This window comes from Haliaeetus leucocephalus, unplaced genomic scaffold, assembly GCF_000737465.1.
Source record: "Haliaeetus leucocephalus isolate CR32 unplaced genomic scaffold, Haliaeetus_leucocephalus-4.0 Scaffold362, whole genome shotgun sequence".
NCBI classification, from domain to species: domain Eukaryota; kingdom Metazoa; phylum Chordata; class Aves; order Accipitriformes; family Accipitridae; genus Haliaeetus; species Haliaeetus leucocephalus.
In genome coordinates this window covers 5,074,376-5,096,095 of record NW_010972798.1, presented here as the reverse complement: position 1 = coordinate 5,096,095, position 21,720 = coordinate 5,074,376, and the positions used below count along the sequence as shown (strand labels likewise).

The 21,720-nt window shown below is 39.9% G+C and overlaps 1 protein-coding gene and 1 long non-coding RNA gene across 2 annotated transcripts; one reads left to right on the top strand and one right to left on the bottom strand.

Moving 5' to 3' along the window:
- Positions 1-737: 737 nt before the first annotated feature.
- TTC14 (tetratricopeptide repeat domain 14) lies at positions 738-11,020 on the bottom strand. Its single transcript, XM_010572930.1, has 12 exons — positions 10,840-11,020; positions 10,631-10,752; positions 9,584-9,783; positions 9,108-9,192; positions 8,891-9,020; positions 7,972-8,124; positions 7,211-7,282; positions 5,802-5,921; positions 5,600-5,722; positions 4,785-4,902; positions 2,632-2,741; positions 738-2,152 (listed from the first exon to the last, which is right to left on the bottom strand). Exons 1-12 carry the CDS (start codon positions 11,001-11,003, stop codon positions 1,192-1,194), a joined length of 2,358 nt encoding a protein of 785 aa, XP_010571232.1. The 5' UTR covers positions 11,004-11,020; the 3' UTR covers positions 738-1,191.
- LOC104835115 lies at positions 3,941-18,162 on the top strand. Its single transcript, XR_774694.1, has 3 exons — positions 3,941-4,026; positions 15,632-15,633; positions 18,149-18,162. It is a non-coding gene; the product is annotated as an uncharacterized LOC104835115 (long non-coding RNA).
- Positions 18,163-21,720: the final 3,558 nt, after the last annotated feature.

Below are 21,720 nucleotides of genomic sequence, written 5' to 3'. Positions count from 1 at the left end.
CTGCAAAACCCTTCAGAAGCCATTAATTCCCTTTTCTTATAATAAAAAGCAGTTATGTTAAAGCCATTAATATTTGTAAACTGGTATCTTTGCTACTGTTAAATTACATGGCAAGAACCAAGGAAAGAAAATGTATGCTTCATTTCAAGATCAACCTTGACTATTAATCAATAGTCATCTCAGATCATACCTTAACTGAAAGATGACAGTATATGATTAAAACTACTTTTTCTATTCAAAATTACAGAGTACCTTTTTTGCAACTGACCTGTATCTATGGAATTACTTGGAAAACTTGCAACTGAAGTACAGTTGGTATTGTGTGGTCTGGCACGTGTTAGCTCCTTAGCATGTTCTGCCAACCGACTTTGGAGATCTTATTGTAAATAGAGCAAAACTTTTTCCACAGCAGTGCAACCACTGCCTTCAAGCTACTTGTAAAGCAAATACCTAACACCACCACCAAAACACAAATGCCCACACTTAAACTTACCTTGACAATAAACACCATTTTAAAACTCTCTCTTCTTTGACTTCTGTTGGGATTTTTTTTTTTTTACATTACTTTTAGACAATGTGTTTGATGCATTTAACCAATGTAATACACTTGCCTTCACAGACACTGGAGGGTTCCATTCACTCAAGCAGCATATATAACCAGTGCACCAGTATGAAACATCCCAGCAATGTAAACAAAAAATCAAGACACACAATTAAGAAAAACTAAGAAAATTTAATGATCAAGTGAGCTATATACATTGATGGCACATGACTTCCATTCAGTTATCCCCTTTCTAGAGCTGGAAGTTAAGTTTGATACAAAAATATCAACAGTCAATAGTACCCCAGGGATGAAGAAAAAAAACAAACAAAACCCATCTGTTGTTAAAGTGCATATTTGATGCGAGTTACAGCTAACTATAGTCCAGGGATATCAAAGGATTTCAACCCATCAGACAGAGAATATTGTACAGGAACATCCCAAATTAAGAGCACAGGAAAGTTAGATTTTAAATAATAACTGATATTTTACGTAAGATAGATACCCTTACATCTCTTTCCATTCTTTAACATTCTGCAAGATGGAATAAATTCTGCCTTTCTATCACTCTTCATATGCATTTCCTCAAGAGCTACTCAGATAAAAGTTCATTTAACTACACTCATCAGAATAGTGTTTTCTTCAGTACTTTACTGTTTCTTCTGCTTACTTCCTTTTTCCCTCTCAAACTCAGCTATTTGATTGAATATGTTAACCAAGTTCTGGGGCAGGTTTCTTTTACTGCCACTTTCTGTTTGTGCTGTACCATTTAAAGACATTTCCTCATCTGGTTCCTTGGTTTCATTAGTCTCCTCATAACTTCTTTTCCTATTCTTATACTCACTTTCATTTTTATGCTGACTGAACACATGCCTATCACTATCGTAACTTTTATCACCTTCACGTAAGCAGGTGCTAGAATACGATCTGTACTTTCCCACTGACTTCCCAGAATAGTCAGACCCTGCTGGAGACATGTAATACCTGTCTTGACCTGAGCCATATTTTTTAAACTGCTCTTTTCTCCCCTCTACATCCCTTTCCAATTTCCTAAAATAACGCATCCTGGGTTTATCATCTGACTTATGATATGAACCTGAAGAACCCCTCCGACTGGAGAAAAATCTATCTGTTTTACCATATTTTTCAGTCTTGCTACTACTTGGCAGAGTTCTGGAGCTACTGTAAGAATCTCTTGAATCTTCAGACCTACCTCCAAATGTGTCTTCATCATCACCTGAAGTCCTCGAAAAGGAACAGTGTCTGTCCTTCTCTTTTAACTCTGTTTTTGGACACACTAAGCTGTCCTGCCTTTCCAGCAGTTTTTCCACTTCAAAATTTTGGTTAAGAAAGGAAGCAGAGGTATCAGCCGGAGGCGAATACCACTCCTCTTTCCTAATCTGATCTTTGTAATGGGAAGAAGCTCTAGATGAGCATTTTTTGGAGCTGCGGGCAGACTCTGATCTATTCCGACGCTTTTTCCTACGCTTCTTGTGATCAGAGGAAGAGGAAGAAGAAGAAATTGATACATCTGATGAAGAATCACTTGAGGAGGAGGAAGAGGAGGAGGAGGAGGAGGAGGAAGTTGATACTTTCCTTTTCTTCTTCAACCTAAAAAATGTAATTAACCTGTGAGATAATCTTCAGTATCAGGCAAAAATTATATGTAGAAAGTAAATCTGTACTCCCCCAAGTTTGGCTGAGATTGGACTATAAGGCATGAATGGAAACTGAGCCTGACCTGGCAAGACAATTTCAAACATCATTTCTTTATAGAAAAATTAAGATTAAATCCACCAAGCAGTTTGTTATAAAATGCATCTTTCCCCAGTTTAATATGGCGTTACACTTTTAAAATACTTCACATTGCAAAGTATTTTTTAAACTATTTCTCTTCCACATATCTCTCCATTCAAGGTTATATGCACTAAAGAACACTACCCACAAAAAAAAATCTGGAGGAAAAGCAGCTTACCTAGGTAGAAGTTCTACCTAGCTTACTGTTGGACAATCTGTTTGGAAATGGATTGTTCCTAGTCTCATCTGCACTTATTGCCACATAATCAGTATACTGAATATAACAAAATTACCTTTTTTCTTCTTTTAAGAGCTTACGCAATTTTTCTGCACTTGTTTCTACTTTCTTTTCTTTCTGTCTCTCTTCTTTGGCAGCTTGTTTCTCCCTCATTTCCAAAGATTTCTTTTTTGAACCCAAGCATCATAAAAAAATGACATTAAAAGTGTTAACACGGGTATTTTTCCCCATGTCCCCAACCCCATTCAAATGTATAATTACACCAGGGATGTTTTACCAGGATTCCCAGATCAAGAATTAATATTGTTCAGGAGTTTGGCATTGGCCATTGTGATAATCAGGTTTACATTAAGGACCATATTGCAGTTTTTGTTCCATTAAAAAAATACATTTGACCAGCCATTGCAGTGGTACCCGTGATCCAGCACACCATGAAGCACGATGCCCAAAAGGTATAGATAGAATAGGCAAGAAAAGCACAATATTACCAACATGAAAAAGAGCAGAGAAAAAGAGCAGAGAAAAAGAGCAGAGAAAAAGAGCAGAGAAAAAGAGCAGAGAAAAAGAGCAGAGAAAAAGAGCAAGGTTTGAGGGAAAGTATCATTATTGTAGTTTACAAGTAAAATGTGCCAGAACCCATTTTAAAACATATTCAAGTTGGCCATGTTCAAATACAAACCGTTTTGTAACAATTTCACAGACCAGTTTGATGCATAGTTTATGTAACAAACCATGTTCCAAGGGTTTGTTGGTGATGAGCAGCACCAGATGTCAGATACAGCAACAACGGTCCAATTCAGAAGAAAATGCATTGGAGAAAAACACATAATCAGTATTACAGGAAAACTTACTTCAGTGTTGTTTCAGCTATTCTAGCACAACAGTGGTAATATCAGACTTACATATTAAAATACAGGTAAATGCAGAAGAGTACCTCACCAGATGAATAACACTTAAACTACTTAAGTCTATTAGAGATCACACTTCTGCCATCTACAGCCCTAAAGAGTAGCTCTATTCATATTCAGAGTGAGCAGAAAGTCTGATTATCATTTTCAAAACTTAGCAACTGTTTTAACAGATACAATAAAAGAAACCCTTAATTGCAGTTAAGGTTATGCAAATCAACAAGCAATAGCTAGCACTGTGGTTTTTTTATCTGCTGCATCAATGACCCATTATCCCAGGAAAATGCTAAAGGAGAGTAAAATTTGTCTCCTACTTGCTGAGAATGTTCTTCTTTATTTTACCTGAGACTGACACCTCTTTCTAAAGCAGCCAAATGTAGCTAGCACTCAAATGCCATACAATAGTTTATCTATGATGTAGTTTGGTTTTATTAAAAAGATTGTCATATCTCCTGTTCCCCCTTCTTTCCACACAACTTGTCAGCATTATGGCTACACCAGCTGAAGAAGTGTTGATTAAGGCCATCTACCCCAGTCTATGTGTAGAAGCACAGAATAAAACAAGCCTGTTCCTCAGTACTCTGTTTTACTCTTTGATCCTCTCTGGAAGGCAACATAAGTAAAGGAGGTAAATGAAAGAAGATGACAACTCTGATTAGCATAAAGACCCACCAGGGCTCACCTGGGAAACATGCTGTGTGCAAGAGAAGAGAGAAAAAAAAACAGCAGAGAAGAAAGCTAAGATAATCAAAACTGCCTGCCCACCCACCCTCCACCTCCTGCTGTTTTCCTTTAAATCACCTCTTAATTGCCCCTCTCATGTGATCTTCCTGTGGGTTAGCTTTGACTGGTGTTACTCTATCTTTTGGTCATTGCTCCAAACGACAAGGATATGCGTGGTACGATGGTGTGCAATGTTTATTTGGCTTGCCCAAGTATTTTGCACTTTGCATGTTTGTATTCACAGAATCTTTTAATTTAACATTATTAATCATGCTTGTGTGATAGAATATTCTTATCCTTCCTTTAGCTGGCAGAGTTAACAGCTTTGCTCTTTCACTGTCTCCACTGTGGCATTGCTTTACTATCCTGTTCAAAACAGTGGAGTCATCAAGAGGTACCTTTCTTCTGGTAGGTACAGCCATAATGCTCACTATAAAAGATTTACTGTGGAGAAGGGAAGCAGAGAATAAGACAAACCATCAACTTAAAACTCTCCCTGTTCAAAAGATTTAATAAGATTTTTGATGTTCATTTATTGTCACTGAGAGCACTATATGAAGAGAAAGTAAAGAATCACCTGCATATGCTTACGGAGTTTTGCTAAGGCCTCTTCTGCTTCCTGAAAAGTCTCATCCAAACTTAAAGCTTTTTTATAGTAATTCTCAGCATTTAGTAGTTTGTCTTCCTCTTCCAACCTAAAATTCAAGTGATAATTCAATATACAGTTAAGCCATGGATTTTGACAGGTTTTTTCTTATTTTTAGGACTACCTTTCTTATTTGCACTATAACACTACCACTGCATCCCTCCAAGACTTTATCTGTCATGTTAGCCCACCTGAGTAAAGAAATAAAATGGCATTTCTGACATTTCAATATCTCCTAATCATCCTCAGTAATACTATTCTTTGAAATTTCAATTCCAGTTTCAAAAATACTCTCTCTTCTTAACACAGGGCTTAAAAGAAATCTATTCCCTGAATATTCAAAAGTAAAGTTTTGTGTTATAGTGGCTAAGCAGCATTTCAGTAGAGTAACAGAACATCGTTTTGTTACAAATACTTTCTTTAAAAAAAAAACAACCTAAAACATGACAAACCTTATTGAAATACATTCAATCATTTCACAAGACTTTATGCAAGCCTGGTATGCTACCACTGAAAGGATATAAAGGATTAAACTTCAAATATTTTGCCAGGATTTTAACTGGGACAGAGAAGAAAGTGTAAACCAACTGCACAAGCAGGTATTTCCAACAAAGACTTTTTTTTTTTTTTTATTTTTAAACACATAGCCAGGAAGGAAATATGCTATTCTGTGTCCTAACTAGAACGGTATTAAAAATATATTACAAGAAAAATTGTTAACAACCGAACAAAACCACAACACTTACTGCCCGCCTCTTTCCACAAGTGTCTGACAGAGGTATTTTCTTGCATTTCTATGGGTAGGACAGTTTTCTAAAGCAATTTCAAAATCACCTATAGCTTTGTTCAGACTTCCTTTTGTTGCATACCTAGAACAACAGAAACGTTGCATGGATTTTAGGGATGTTTCTCTTTCATGAAATAGAAAAACCAGTGAAACAGACTTACAGAGCTCCACGTGCTACCAAAGCTTCAACATTTTGAGGATCAATTTCCAAAGCCTTGTTGTACTCATTCATGGCTTCCACATGGCGCCCAACCTTAAAATAATCAACCCCAGCCTTCACACTGAAGAAAAACATTTAGAAAATATTATGCACAGTTAGCCTATGCAAATCTCATACTGTTAATTACTCACAAATTATAGTTCCAAGCAAGCAATAGGTGATAAAACTTGACTTTGTTATCATGTACTTAACAACAGCATTTCAAATTAATGCGATATTGACATAATTCTCCAACAATATGTTGTCTTCAATCCAAAATCATTAGGCAATGGAGAGCATTTCTGCAGACAGTGCTACTACGTCACACTATTTTTCATTTACAGAATGAATATTTAAGCACTTTTCTTCACAAAACTCCATGTGTGACCTACCACCATTAAACTGGAACAGGCTTAATTAGATCCAAAGCTAAAAATCACCATTAGACCAACAACACAAGGTGAGATGGGTAGATGGTACATGCTGAAACCAGTTCATCTCAAACTGGAATATTTTGAGATTTTATACTACATATTACCTGAGCCTTTCTTCTACATTTGCCAAGATTAACTTCTTGGAAGATACCTGATATGAGTTGAATTTCAGAACTTTTAATTACAGACTTTTTTTAAAAATTAAAATTTATATTTAATTTAACATTATAAGCAACTTTTTCTGCAATTAAATCAAAGTTGCAAAACACTACTGTTTTAAGAAAAACACTGCTTTGTTAGCATAGAAACCAGAAATTCTGAGGCTTCACTCAGATATTTTTGGTTTTGTTTTGGGTTTTTTTTTTTTTTGAGCTGATAGATTCAAGACAAGTTTTTCCACAAAAGATTTACATTTTTAGGAGAAAAGTCTCTCTTTCTTCTGCCTCCTCCACCCTGTGGAATGCCCAAATACACTGCATAGTGTAAAAGCAATAGAACTTATCCAAAGCTGCTGTTCCAAACGCAGCCAGGGAAATACATTTAACTTCTCAAAAACAGCAAGTGCACTTGTTAAATCTACAGTTTGAGGCTTAAATGGCACGACAAGCAGTATTAGGTCATTCAACACCCAATTATAAAATGGAAAATTGTGTACTTGGTATTGTCACAAATCTCGCTCTCACCTCATCAATGGGCCAACATATTATAAATATTCTAAGAAGTTCTCCCTTGAACCTGACACGTATTTTAGAAATGAATCTCGAGACTTTATCTATCACATACCCACTTAGCACTTAGGGTTACTTTCAAGAAGATCTTCCTGGTCACATGAGTACACGTGTGGTGAAAGAACTGGTTCAATGTGTATTTTCTTTTAAGAAACATGACCTGTAACCTAACCTAACATTAAGCTCTGACAAGAAAAAGTATTGCATACCATTTCAAGGCCCAAGATGCAGATTGCTTTTTCCTCAATGCAGGAGCAAAATCTTCTTCATTGAAATTTTTACTTTAAGGAAAAAACAAACAAAAACATCAAGTTGGCCTTCTGAGTCTAGAAAATTAAACTTACGATACATAATGCAGTTGAAACAAGCTGAAATATTATTTATACAATACTTTACTGCTCTCCCTCAGTCAGGAACGTTGTTTCATATTTCTGAAACCAGTTTTTCCCAATTCATTCTAAAAGTACCTGCTTGAACCAGTACAGCTACAGTACATTTAACAAAAATATACCATATTTACACCGGCTTTGGGGCCTAATATGCACAGGGCTCACAACATCCATCATTGTATATTTTTGAGCCTATTTTACTAAAGAGGTCAGATCTATTACTAAAATAAAGATTGTGAATAAACATCTGACAGAAAACATTAAAACTTAAAACATCCTGCATTTCAATCCAAAGACACTGACAACATCTAAGCAATAAATTCCTGAAGTATTTGGTATCAAACATTTTGTGTGATAAGGTATCTTGCTTATTCAGAGCAAAAGAATTTCCAATGTAAATTTCTTACTCTAGAGGAGTTTGCTTTTAAATATTTAAAGGACACGTAAGCTGCAGTTATGCAAATCAAAATGAAAAAGGTTTAAGTATAAGTGGTCTAGGACTTCCGCTCACAAGTCTATTTCAATGGATTAGAATAATCTCCACAAAGCTATAGGATAGGAACAACGTAAAAATCACTTACATTTGAAGACTTCGCATCAAAGACGGTGGATTTGATTCACTTAGCCCTAGTTTTTCTGCTAAATACTCAACTAATGATGGATTAGCAAATCCTGGGGAACGATGCAAAACCTCTTCAAATGTCTCTGCTGTATTAGCAACTTCCATGCTTCGCCTTAAAAAAAAGCACCGATGTACACAAATACAACCTCACAGGCACTATACTCAATTTTATGATGATTATATTTAGAATAAAAATGCCTATATTGATATTTATTACTGCTCACAAGCAGTTCTCTTTTACAGGCATGTATTTTCCTACTATTTAGCAAGCCTCATATCCTTCAGCCTAGGCAAGCTTTTGAAACCTATTTTGGCACCCATTGAGATATCTCCAGGACATAACAGAATAACAGAATGGCAGAAAGGTTTAGGTTGGAAGGGACCTTCAAAGACCATCTAGTCCAACCCCTCTGCCATGGGCAGGGACATCTTTCACTAGATCAGGTTGCTCAAAGCCCCCTCCAACACACAAAAACATTACAAAAATTACAGACAGCTGTGTCCTTCTGTTTTCTAAGGGTAGTTTCAAAATTTTAAGAATTTCATATTCCAGTCTCCCAAGAGTTTTGTTTCTTGTTTTTTTGTTGTTGTTGTTTGGGTTTTTTGGGGGTTTTGTTGGTTTTTTTTCATTAACACAGTCCCACAGTGACAAATACCTCACTCTGCTTTTTGCTTTCCGTACGTTTTGGGAAAGATGCTGAAAGACCAGCCACACCTGACGTATCCAGAAACAAGTATGTTAGAGACACGAACAACAAAAAGTATGTAATAATCCAACTAAATCAGAAACACCATTGTTTAAAGAGCAGTCTGTCAAAGATGCTCTAACAAACACACTGAACACGCCTAACAAGTACAGCTGAATAGCATATTCTTACCTATAATGTAATGGGAAGTCATCGGAAGTAATTACACCTAGTTTTGTACTGGAAAGATTGGGTGGAAGAGCCGAGCTGTAAAGTGACACCGTGAGCTTCTCATGGTAACGATCAATGTCCTTGATTGCAGCTATAGAAACAATAAAAGTTAAGATAAAATTACAGAAATGTCTCAAAACAAACAAACAGATTCCTGACAGCTTTTGCAACTACTTGCCTCGAATAAGGTCTCCAGTTTGATAATAAGACAAAGGATCTCCATGATTGCTCTGAGAAGGCACATCTCTCAAAGGACAAAGAGCCTGCAATAGAAGTAGGAATTTCACAAACAAAGCCAAAAGGTTTTTTTCCTCCCCAAGACTAAGCCAGAAGAAGATTCATTTAATCTTAATACACATCAGATCCATGATAGTTAAAAGCATGGCTTGGTTCAAATAAAAGTTTATGCACCCATAAAGGAAGAACTTTTCAATTCAAAAGCAACACATATTGAGTATGGGTCATAAAAAGAAGCATCTGCTGACTCAGCAAAGCATCATAAGCTGTCCACAAATTCAGATACCACCCACCATCCCAAAGTTGAGTTTCACCTTTACACATACCACTCCATTAAGAGATGCAAGAAGAAACTAACAGAGTAAAAAGTTACTGGTTTTTATCAAGAATAAAATATTGACCAAAGCTGTATCTTACACTGATTTCTAGATCTGAAATCTCCCGTATGACACCACTTCCCAGACAAATCAACACCATGAAAAAGCCAAATTCACGAATAGAAGTAATCCTCCCGATCACGATATCACCACGTTCGATGTCTCGAAAAAACAGTTCTCTCCTGTCTTCCCTGGGAACCTCCATGAACCGTTCCAGGGGAGGCATAACAGCATAATACTCTGCAACACATGAGACATTCACAGTGATGAAATGACCAAGCGACAGTATCATGGTTTAAGCCCAGCCAGCAACTAAGCACCATGCAGCCGCTCACTCATTTCCCCCCCCACCAGTGGGATGGGGGAGAGAATCAGACCAAAAAAGTAAAACTCACAGGTTGAGATGAAAACAGTTTAATAGAACAGAAGAGAAGAAACTAATAACGATAATAGTAACAAGTAATAAAATGACAATACTAATAAAAGGATTGTGATATGCAAAACAAGTAATGCACTATGCAACTGCTCACCACCTGCCGACCAACACCCAGTTAGTCCCCAAGGGGCAATCCCCCCGCCCCCACTCCTCCCAGTTCCTATACTAGACATGACATCCCATGGTATGGAATACCCTGGTGGCCAGTCGGGGTCAGATGCCCTGGCTGTGTCCCCTCCCAACTTCTTGTGCCCCTTCAGCCTTCCTGCTGGCTGGGCATCAGAAGCTGAAATATCCTTAACTTAGTCTAAACGTTACTTAGCAACAACTGAAAACATCAGTGTATTATCAACACTCCTCTCCTACTGAACCCAAACCGTAGCACTGTACCAGCTACCAGGAAGATAATTAACTCTATCCCAGGACAGACAGCCTGAAAACACAAAATACTTCACGATAGCGAAGCACGTTAAAGCCTATTTTATCCGTACCAACAGAAAGTTTGTGCACAACCTCTAAAAAGCAACAGCAAAACCCTTCACCCTGTTTTTCAAAACGCTGCTAATTTAAGCACCGTGTCCTTACGCTACCCAGCGGGCGACACGGTGACACCCTGACAGCGAAGCGGCCGCTCACCGCGAGCGGGCTTACCTTCATTTTCCTCAATCGTCTCGCAGAGAGGTCCGTTGGGCTTCCAGGAGTGAGCGAACAGGAGATCCGCTTTTTTGGCAATGAAGCGCTTTATCTCGGTGTCAAGGCTCGCCCTCTCTTTCCTGGGGGAAGGAGAACCCGGTCAGAAACCCCCCCCCGGCCCCCTCACGGCTGGCTCCCCTCCACCTCACCGCCTCGGCGCCCCTCACCAGGCGGCCGGCGGGGACGGGGCCCCGCGGGGCGGCTCGAAGGCGGTCCCCGGCGGCGGCAGCAGCCCGCGGAAGTCGGGGTTGTCGTGCTGCTCGGCGCGGAGCAGCGAGAGCAGCTCGGGGCCGTGGTAGCTCAGCGCCTGACGCAGCAGCTCCCGGTCCATCCCGCCGCCGCCGCCTCAGCCTCGCCCGGAACAGGAACCGGGCCGGCCTGACGCTACAATTACGGGGCATCGCGCATGCGCTGCGTCGAGGGGGCGGGACCGGGCGGCCGCAGCGCCCCCTGGGGAGCGGGAGGACCGCGGCGGTCGCTCTGAGGGAGCGCTGCCGCCGGGCCCGCCTCCAGGCTTCCCGCTGCCTGTATTTAAAAAGTACTGCGGGAGTAACGGAAACCGACAGGTAAAAGTTACCGAGGTGGCCGGCGCCTACCTAAATTCTCGCCAGCGCCGAGGGAGCGGCGCCCGGTAGCGGCCCCTCCCTCCCGGCGGTTCCCGCGGCGGCCATGTCGGGAGAGGGCGCTGGGCCGCCGCCGTGTGGGCGCCGGCTGCGGGCCGCCCGGCTGCGGCGGAGCTCGGCCGTCCCCCGCGCACCGGCAGCGGGCTTCCAGGACAGGTTTTGAAGAGAAAAGGCAGCGCTTCCTCCCCGGCGCGTCTCGTTCCCAGGAGGCGCAGCCCAGGCCCGTCCCGCCAAGTACATTTTTCCGGGCGTGGATTTGCGTCGGAAGGTGGAGGTTCCTCGGGTCCGAGGGAACGCGGCGCTCCAGAAGTTCTCGATGAGTTAGTTCTCTCTCAGTCCTTAAGCGTCGGCACTAAATTACGGCAAGGAGAAGTTGGAAGGCGGCACGGCAGAGGCGCCAGCGCTGTGTGGGGCTGGAGCTGACCCTGCAGCTGGGGGGGCCGGCGGTGGGTGTGTGGGGGGGTCCCACATCAGAAGTAAACGACCACGGTGTTCATAATGCTGTTTCTTTGAATTGTCCCTCTGACAGGCTTCCCATCAGGAATCCGTACAAGTGAAACAAAGCAGCGTGCGGGCGAGAGACGTTCCGGCTTTGTTTGTCGAATAGCTATACTGAAACAAAGGGGAAAATGGGCAGTTATCTCAGGAAAAGATAAGGCACTGAGATTACAGTTGAGCCATTAAAATAGGCCCAATGCAGGGTTCGGTGGTTCAGTTTACCAGCGCTAACTTTAAATGCTAAAAAGACACTTAACGCGGGAGGCTTTTCATGCTAATCACCTCTTCTAGCTAATGGAGAAAGGTGCTTAAAACCAGCTGGAATTAATCCAAGTCTGTTACAAAGATCACAGTTCTTCAGTCCCCCAGAATAATTTGTCCCTGGCATCGCATTTAATAATTAATTTTAAAGGGGGGGGGGGGGAGAAAACCCACTGCAAATGGCATAATATCACTTCTACCCTCAGTACAATGTTGAAGAAAGAATAGCAATCTGGCTGTCAGCAGATCAGTGACACAAACTCCTCTAGGAAGCAGCATGACTGAGAGGGCAAGGATCATATCAAAGACGCTGGTCTCAGAAGCTCAGTTCAAAGCCAGCAGGGATATCACTGGTATAGCAGACTTGGGGAAGACACTAGAAGGGCAAATTTATATTTTACTTTCATTTCATGTCCCCCTGTTTTAATATAACAAAAGATAAAGGAGGCATAACACTTACTATGTACCGAACAGCTGTCAGGATTTTGATTTAAAGTCTTCCTGATCTATACAAGACCAGGTGTGTACCTAGATTTCTGGTTACCATGGTGGAAAAAAACCATGAACGCTAGATGGAAATTTCTAGACATTAAGACTGATTAGACAGATCGACATAGAAAGGTTAATGCACCTGCAAAGATCCAGTGCAGAAAGGGAGCCTTTCCTAGATGAATCACGCTGCAAGTGCAGTGTCCTGAACTGTGTTGCCCAATTGCAAATAATGGCAGTTTTATTTGAGGAAATGGTATTTTGAGGAAGAGTTAATTTGTGTTGTGTAGCAAATACAAAGAGCTAGCAATAAAAAAAAGTTGTTTGAAGCACAAACTCTGCTTGTGTAAGCATTTCTCCAGTCTAATATGCAGATACGCACACACGCAACGTACAAGAAGTAAGACATTCTGAATAAATACTTTAAATGTGTTATGACTTCTAGACTGAACATACCAGCAAAAAATCATGGCGAAAGCTGAACTACCTATAATTATGGACTCTTCTTACAGGCATTTTCTTCTATGAGTAGAAATCAATTGCATTTTAGGAAATTCAGTAATTAATATCATATTAACACACAGAATGTAGATTAGTTGCCCCTGAACATGAAGATTAACTTCATATTTAAAGTGATCCTTTCTTTCACTGGGCACATCAGATTCTGAAGTTATCTTAATCAAACAATATAAAATACTGCAAATAATTCCATCTTCAGAAGTAGCATTGCCAGAGCAGGGTATGTGAGCATGAACTTGTAATTTTATTTCCTATTTTTCAGGTTATGGTAATGAACTCAGAAGCAAAGCAGGACTATGGCACGTTGTGCATTGTTCCACCTCACTGATGGCACGCACACACCTTTGCCATCCTTTTCTCTCATGGGATACTGCCTGTGCTTTTAAAAATATCTCTGCATGTTTTCAGTGGTGGATTATTTTTTTTTCTTTTCAACCTTTTGCTTGTTTTACTTCAGTTACCCGATAGGAAATATTTTTGATAAAAGGATATAGCAGCCACCACAGTTCAGGCAGGGATAATGCTAAATGGAGCAGTATGGAATAAACCCAGGGGTATACAGCTTAAAAGAACCCCAGGCCTGACGAGGAGGCATGCTCTATACGCTACAGTGTCATTAATCCTCTGTTCCATTGATTTAGGAACTGCCTGGATGAATAGCGCTTCATCCCATATGCTGAATAAACAAAGAGGGTGGGCGGGAAGTGTCCACATTCTGCAGGAGAAAGTGATGCAAGTCAACACGTCACCGTCAAAGAGAAGCATTCCAGATAGTCTGAAACCAGATATGTCTGAATGAGTTTGATATAAATTTTCTGACAGTTTAAGTCAATGCATGATAAAAGGCAGCTCCCAAAATCCATCATGCAGCCTGTAACTCCCACAATAAAAAGCTTATGAATTTACCTCAAGCTAGCTTTGAACCCAGGGTCAAATTCACAGTGATAGGGCCCCTGAACAACCCAAAACCTGATAGGCATGATAGGATTTCAAAGTGGACATGCGAAATACTAAGCAGATTTTCATCAAACTCCGGTAAGAACAGTTTGAATGCAACAAGGTTAAGCTGCTTTTCAAATGGTCCCAGGTATCCAATATCAGTGGTAAAGCTTACAAGAAAAGCACATGGAGGAAAGGATTTTGTGTCAAGAGCCACATTTTATCACTGACAAAAAGATTAGATCCTCCAAGATCCTGCTTGTCAAAGTATTATTTTCTGCAAAGTTTGGGTAGATTTGAGATAAATATTATCCCATTGCAAATCGGAGCCAAATGTTCAACTAAATATGTTCTTTGGGCAAAGAAAGATGAAACTAATAGTACTAATGAGAATTAACATGAAGAGCTATACTTCCAGCTGCGTTGTCAGGTTTTTTGGCAAATTCTGCCAAAAGCAGTCCTGCTGCCCAGACTTTCTGTTAATTTACAAAGCAGCAGAGGGATTGTTCAAAGATGACATGATATGCAAGATATTATTTTAGCTTCTGATGAAGTGAAGTTCAGCACAAAATAATTGCTAGCCAGTTAGTAGCTCTACTTTGAGGAAAACATTATGTCTGCAGGCATAATCACCAAATATGATGGAGGAGGTGTGAAAACACCACCAAACTCAGAGTGATGGAACTACCCAAGCCATGCCCATTCAAGCATTTCCCTTTTTAACAAGTTCATCATTAAGTCCAACTTTGGCATGGTCTGTGAGAGAGTACAGTTTCAGTGACATGTAGACTCACCTAGAGATATGCTGAGCGTCTGCTTATGGTGTCATGGATCTTGCACTTCTCAGATTTCTGGAAATGTGTAGACAAAGAACAGTCGGTCGCATGTAATAAATATGCAAAGACGGATTGTGGAAACTGCCCAGGCTCTGAATCAACAATTAGACCCTGTTGGAATACAACAGAAATAATAGTTAAAAAATGTCAACTGAGAGCCCCCTCTGACTTCTGGCGATTTCTGTCAAACTGCAGGCAGTGGCACTGCTGAGCCTTTGTATGGCTGTTAAGGATTACTGCTTGTGCACTTAGTGCAGCATTTTATGCCTGCAGATTAGTGACAAGTGTTTGAAGGTTGCAGGTGAGACTGAAAATGTTACTGGAGGAAACACTGGCATTGACATTTTTTTACCTAAATATGAAAAAACAGGCTGTTGTGAATGAAGGTTTGCTTATTTGACAGGAACACCAGTCAGGCAACTTAGTGGTAATCATGACACAGACAATATGTATACACCCACCTGTACATCTTGCAACATATCTAGAAATACTGCCTACAGAGCAAATTCCTATGATACATGAGGGACTCAGCAGAAGGTATGCCGAGCAGACAGGTTTTTGTGGGGGTTTTTATGATTTTTCCAGCTTCTAACACTCCATAGTATCTCCTGCTTTATAGCAAAGGAGAGTCGTCCTGGTTTCTGGGCTTTAGAGTGTCATTGCAACTTACAGTCAGCATCACAACTTTCCAGTCAGCAGAGTAGATCATCACTTACAACCCAAAATTATATTTCCAGTGTATAGCAAAACACAGTAAGAATATTTGATCTCAAGTCTACAAGCACTACAAGGAGATGTTTAACTTTAAGCATGCAACTACTGTCAATTATTCTCTTATCCATAGTAGAGCAGTATTCATATTTTCATTGTAAAAATTTTTCTCCAGCAGTTGTCATCTTTCTAAATTGTCATGTCACATATATGAACTTTCTAAAGATGTTCAAAGAAGTCTATAAGGTATTTTAAAGATATAAACCGGTTGGAGTTTTTCTATTCCTGGTAAAAGAACTTACTTCTTCTTGTATCTCCTGGTCGGTTGCTCTACCATTCCATTTGTGCAGCACATGTAATAAATACTGGGTAAAGAGCAATTAACAAATATCAGAAGTTGTTTTCTTAATTGCTTGCAATGAACCTGGCATGTAACCATTGTCACAAAATAATTAGCAGCCTCTTAATTTCTTTAAAATTTTTTGCTATTTAAACTACACCAAAATTAAAAAGTTGAAACTGTTTTAATTAACTCATGAAGAGTTAAACAGTTGGCAACTCCACAATACAGATTAATTATCTCCATCTTTGCTCCCATTTAATGCATAAGCATACCTTTATTTAAAACAAATAAAATGTATCAAAAAAAGAGTTTTCTCCTAAGCAGGTGAAACTCCCATTAAAGTTGATAAGCTGAGTTGCTGTGATATGATTTCCAATTAATTTTTATCTCAATAGGAGTTTTTTGGAAAAACAGTGATTAACAAATACTTTTGCAAATAGAAAGAGAAGTTAATTCCAGCATTATCTGGATGGTATAATTCCAGTAACTAACAACAATAAGTAGCAACCCTGACGCACAGACATTCATTAGCATCCCAGCAGATCAGATTTGTTTTTTCCAATCAACAACCAAAAGCAGAGGCCAAATGGAATAGTGAAATGCCAAACTGATGTATGTATATGATACTTGTTTGTTTAAACATTTGGTGAATTCCTCAGAGTGTTAAATCCAGAAAGCTGGACTGATTTGCAAGTAAATTAACAATCTGTGGGGAAAAAAAAAAAAAATCTGCTCTGAACTTCCTAATTATTCTTAGGTTTATAATGTATTATTAGAGGTTTCCAGTTTATATCATAAAATTTCTAAAATCTGTAAGTAAAATCTGTTGCCTGGTGTTCTGGTCTGCCTTTTGGCTCAGTGAACAAGTTACAAAGGCTGAACCAGAAACAACTGCCACATTTTTAATGGGAAGTTCAGTGTCTCTGATGGATTTTGGATGGAGACTTTGAGGGCTCCCATTGACTTCAGCAGGTTTCAGGTCATGCATGAAAGTCAGAAATCAGTCCTTAGACTTTCTGTGCTTGCACTGCTGTCTACAATTAGGAAAGCATTAATCACAACACATCAGTGCAATCAAGTGTCAAAGTCCAGACACTGTTTGGCCGGGACTGTTGAAATGTAAGTAATATACATCTGTTGATTTTCTCTAGATTCTTGTCTTATTAAGGCAGTTGAACTCAAATACATAATCACAGGGAACAGAAGCTCTGAAACAAATTAAAATCTAAAGCAGAAACATGAAAAGAGGAGGTAGCTTGAAATGTGAAAAAATAATACTTCTGTGAAAGAAGGATGTGTATGCATGTGGGTTACAATCACGGACTTAGAATAGAAGTAAGGGAACCATGTCAAAAGTACAGCAAGAGCCAGAATTTCTCTCTTTAAAAAAAAAATAGCAACACCTCTAATATTGTGTCCCAAATCAAATGCAGAGGCAAACTGAAATGAAAATTATGCATTCCATTCTTCTCTCTTTTGTAGCATATTCTATGGCACTAATACCAAATTCTGTTTTTAAAGGTATTAGCAGCTATAGTCACAGAATGGTTGCCTAAGATGGCTTCAAAAAACATGAGAGTAGGTTAGGCATGTAAATACTTTTGCAAATTCTTCCCTAAGAAAAGATGATAATTCACAAATGAATTCCTTACATATGCAAATGGCATTGTTTGCTGTTGCAACTAATTACAGATGTAGCTCTGTGCTGAGTTGATTCTGAGTGAGGAATAAACATACAAATTTAAAACACTGGTGTTTAAAACTCCCCTCTTGTAATTGTGATGATCTGATCCTCCTAAAACTGGCAAATATATACACGAGGGACTGTGTGTACATGTGTAGGAGAACAGTAAGTGGGAGAAAGAAATCAAAATTTTTCCATCTGTACAAAATGTCAACATACTCTCTATAAAAAGCTGTCAACAAAATCCTTATAAGCACAATTCAGTCTGGTCAGGTTCTAATCTGTATCTTCACTGACAGTGAGAGTTAATCAAAGCTCCAATACAATGTTTCCTTCAATTGAGAAGTTGGAAGGAAATGATGTAGCACTTTCAAAAATGCTATAAGGCTTGGTTACTGCTAGATAGCATACATACAATCAAAAGTTTAAACAGAAGGTTAATAGTCCAGGAGGAGGTTGGTCCTGAAGAGTAACACTTCAAGCAGATGTGGTTGAACTGTCTTGTTGGCTCCCACTGCCAGAATGTGCCTCTGAGAAATTTAAGTGACAGCTAGGGAAATAGATTATTGTCAGGTCCTTAAATGCAGTGTTCCATTATTTTTTATCTTTCACTTCTCTAACTTGGTTTTTAATCTCATAATGCAAATTTAGTGCTTTGCTTCTCTAAAACCGAAAAAGACTACCTTTTGTTAGGAGTGAGCACAAAATACATCTGAAAAATACAAGGAACAGTTTTTCTTCAAAATTAATGAATTCAAACAATGTATGGCATCCAAACAGCGTTTTGAGTCCTGCAATCCAGAAGAAATTTGGAAATTTCAAAATGTGAGAAGGGGTTTTCCCTAGGCAAGGGTTGTTTTGGCACTGAGTGCTAAGATAAAAGGAAGAGTCTTCCCTAACAAGAGCTATCAGTGCCTTCTTGTAATGGGTGGGCAGCAGAGAAACAATTTACAGTATCAGGTGGTCAGAAACTATCTAGAGTGTTTGACAAATCATTTGTTGCAAAATGCTGTCAAAAAAACCCACCCCAACAACAAGTGAAGGGAGGATATAGGTCAGGGAAATTATAGGGGGAAAGTAGATTAAGATACATAGTATCTTCAGTAGGGGCAAATGGAGATATCAAAATATAACAAGGGCTATAATGAGAAGTCTAAGATGTAATTACAGACTCTGAGCAGTAGTAGGTTCCTGTTGGTACCTAAAATGGGCCATAATCCTTCTGAAGTATTCTGCTTCAGAAATTGCATCTCACACAGCTGGGAGATGAAACAGTCATTTGGCCTCTTTAAGAACAACGTTAGAAGCCAGAAAGAGCGGAGGAAAGCGGCAGCTTGGCTAGTGTGATATACAAATCTTTTTTTCACAGGGGAAACATATTATTGCCTTCAGGCTTTAAAATAATGATCATAGAGAAGAAAAATATATTGTAAAGTAAGGTAAGGGTACAAGAGCTGTTTAGCTTCACTGATACCAGAATGGAAATGCAGACACTTTTTTGTAATTTAGCTGGAAAAAGGGAAAGCCATGACTAGGGAAAATCTGTAGATTCCTTAGGTAGAAAAATATACAGCATAAATAGTTTACATTTTCAGTGGGGAGCATCCTTTGCTGCATCAAGCTGTCATGCAGCTTAGCAGCATGACACATCTTAGTGATTAAATGCCGGTTCCCTGGTAAAACCCAAAAAACCAAAACAAATTAATTTTTCAGTGGAGAAAGCCAGTGTTCTCTTATCTTGTACAGTGGCTCTCACAGCTGAAAAGACACAGCAGCAGGATGGTAGAAATTAAAGTCTAGCAGCAGGTGAGCAGTAGTTTGAACATACCACTTCACAGGGTATCTCTATCTGCCTTTAGTCTTACTCATCTGTTTGGGCAAAATACACTGATACTTAAAAATTTGACTTCGTTGTTGACTATGCAACATGCTGGACCTTGGAAAGCAATTTTTACGGAAGTCCACATATTTTGTTTTGAACCCCCAAAACAAGCAGAGTTAACCCAGTCACTCAGGTACATGAAACCAGTGAAGTGACAAACTGTCAGAGAGCAGCAAGGGCCACCTGTGTGCGGAAGGGAAGGCGAGCTGGGTGGTGAGCGTGACGAGGAGGCCGGTGGGAGCAACGACCCCTCGGAGGAGCTGGGATGTAGATCAGCAAGTCAGGATCAGGATCAGGGCTGGGGACAGTCATCAGGGTCAGACACAGCCTAGTGATTGCCCAGTGAGTCAGCTTCAGGCCAGGAAGACCAGCCAGTGGGTTTGGGTCTAGGTCAAAGTAACATGGGGAAAGCAATAGTAAAACCTCAGTTTAAAAGCAACTCCCATGGGAAAGGAGGGGCAGGCCCTCACTTCTAGTTTTCGCGGTAGTTCTTGTCAGCGAAGGAGCTGATCTTGGGCTTAGTCCACTAAACCCCTTAACTCAGCCAACTAAACTCCAGAAGGGCATGCACTCAAGCGCCTGGCACAAACTCAGGCTTTGCAGTTTGAGCTGTGCAAAAGCAGCTGTAGCATATGGTACAGGTCCATTTCATCATGCAGGTGCCTTGCTTGTGACTCATCAGCCAGTCTGAAAAGCAGAATTATCTGTATTTCTTGAGAAGTTCACACTTCGTTACACCTCAGCTTGTTAAGTATTACCGGTCCCACCAATATGTTGCCATCTGAAAAGTCAGCTTAGGCTTCCTCCAAATGGTACAAAAAAATATTATTTTGGGGGGTGACTAAGTAGTGTTTATCCACCTTTGTTTTCTTTTTGCTGTTTACATTTCTGAAGGGGTCACATTCAGCTGCTGACCAGGAAAAATATTCCCCTTAGATCAGAGAAAGCTACTGGGAGTTCAACGCAGGAGCCACAGTCACATGGGGGCTGATGAAATGCACGCATTGACACTTGACAGGATAGCGATTATCCCATAGTTTAATAATAACATGTTAATCATCTTAGAGTCATTATTCGCTTCCAGGCACACACTGTACTCCCATATTGACATAAAAAAAGCCCCAACCAGAGGACATTTCTACAGGGCAAAACACACTTGAAAACTAAAGGGATCCTGTCAGTGAAAATGGTCTCTTCATCTGTCCTAGAACACAAAACCAACAGAAAGCTGGTGTACTTTTGTGCTACTTCATGGTAGTCACCCCAAGTGATTTGGGATATAATTGCATAGGCTTGTATTTACTAAATTTAATAATAATGTGAAGGTAAAGGTATAACTCAGTCTTGGCGTCATATGAACACACTGTGGTAGCATCAGCAAAAACTTCCCCCACACCAGTATGTTACTGGGTTGCAAAGGTTCCTGTACAAAATCTATCTTTGATTCATCTTTAGGTGACACACCTAACTGTGACTTCCAGCAGCGTTGTCAGTGCCAGGTGTAGCAGTAGCTTTTAGTATTTTTTTTATCTGGATCATCTGTGATCTGAGGTCACAACTACTTTCATGTATGCTACCAAACAGTCCAGAGGCTTTTAATTTTGTCTGAACTACAGGTGGGGTATGAGTGCTATGGGAGGTTGTAATGGACAGTAAGTGTTTGTTCTGGGCATTCTCAGTCTGCAAATATTCCTTAAAAGTGTGTATGAGTTCGATGGACCCATCTAGCCCGCAGGGAGACGGCTTCTTACCATGGATGCAACTGAGCCTGTTTGGTGAAGATGGTCCCACTGGCACAATATGGCAAAAGAAGAATGAGAAAATCACAGTAAGGAGCTTTGCCTGCAGCCCAAGCAAAGACAGGGAGACACTCAGTTTTCCCATGAAGGAAATGCCTAAGGACCAAAACAGAAAGTCATGGAGTTGTCAAAAAGTAAATCTGGAAGGAAAGACACAATCTGCAAACTCACAAACAGCACAGACAGACATTCTTTTTTAAATTTGTGTTCACTTTAGAGTTGGTTATAGATAAAGAAGTTAATTACTGTAGTTTATATTCTAATACAACCTGACTTATGAGTTTAAAACTCTTTTGGGCGTACTCACTCAATGTAGATCTATACAGACTCATCCTGGAGGTCGAGCCGGTGCCAGGTCCTGTCATGGCTCTGAACTGCGTTTGTTTGGAGTTTGCTGTATCCCAGCCAAGCACTAACAGCCAGCCCAGTCCCTGCTGCCGCTTCATAAGGCACATACAAAAGGC

Excerpts from the sequence above, each read along its gene's own strand:
- TTC14 (XM_010572930.1), bottom strand. The coding sequence starts at position 11,003 with ATGGACCGGGAGCTGCTGCGTCAGGCGCTGAGCTACCACGGCCCCGAG. Across the intron at positions 7,283-7,971 it reads TTGATGCGAAGTCTTCAAAT|TAAAAATTTCAATGAAGAAG; the intron begins GTAAGTGATTTT and ends TTTTCCTTAAAG. Across the intron at positions 2,153-2,631 it reads CTCTTAAAAGAAGAAAAAAG|GTTGAAGAAGAAAAGGAAAG; the intron begins GTAATTTTGTTA and ends TACATTTTTTAG.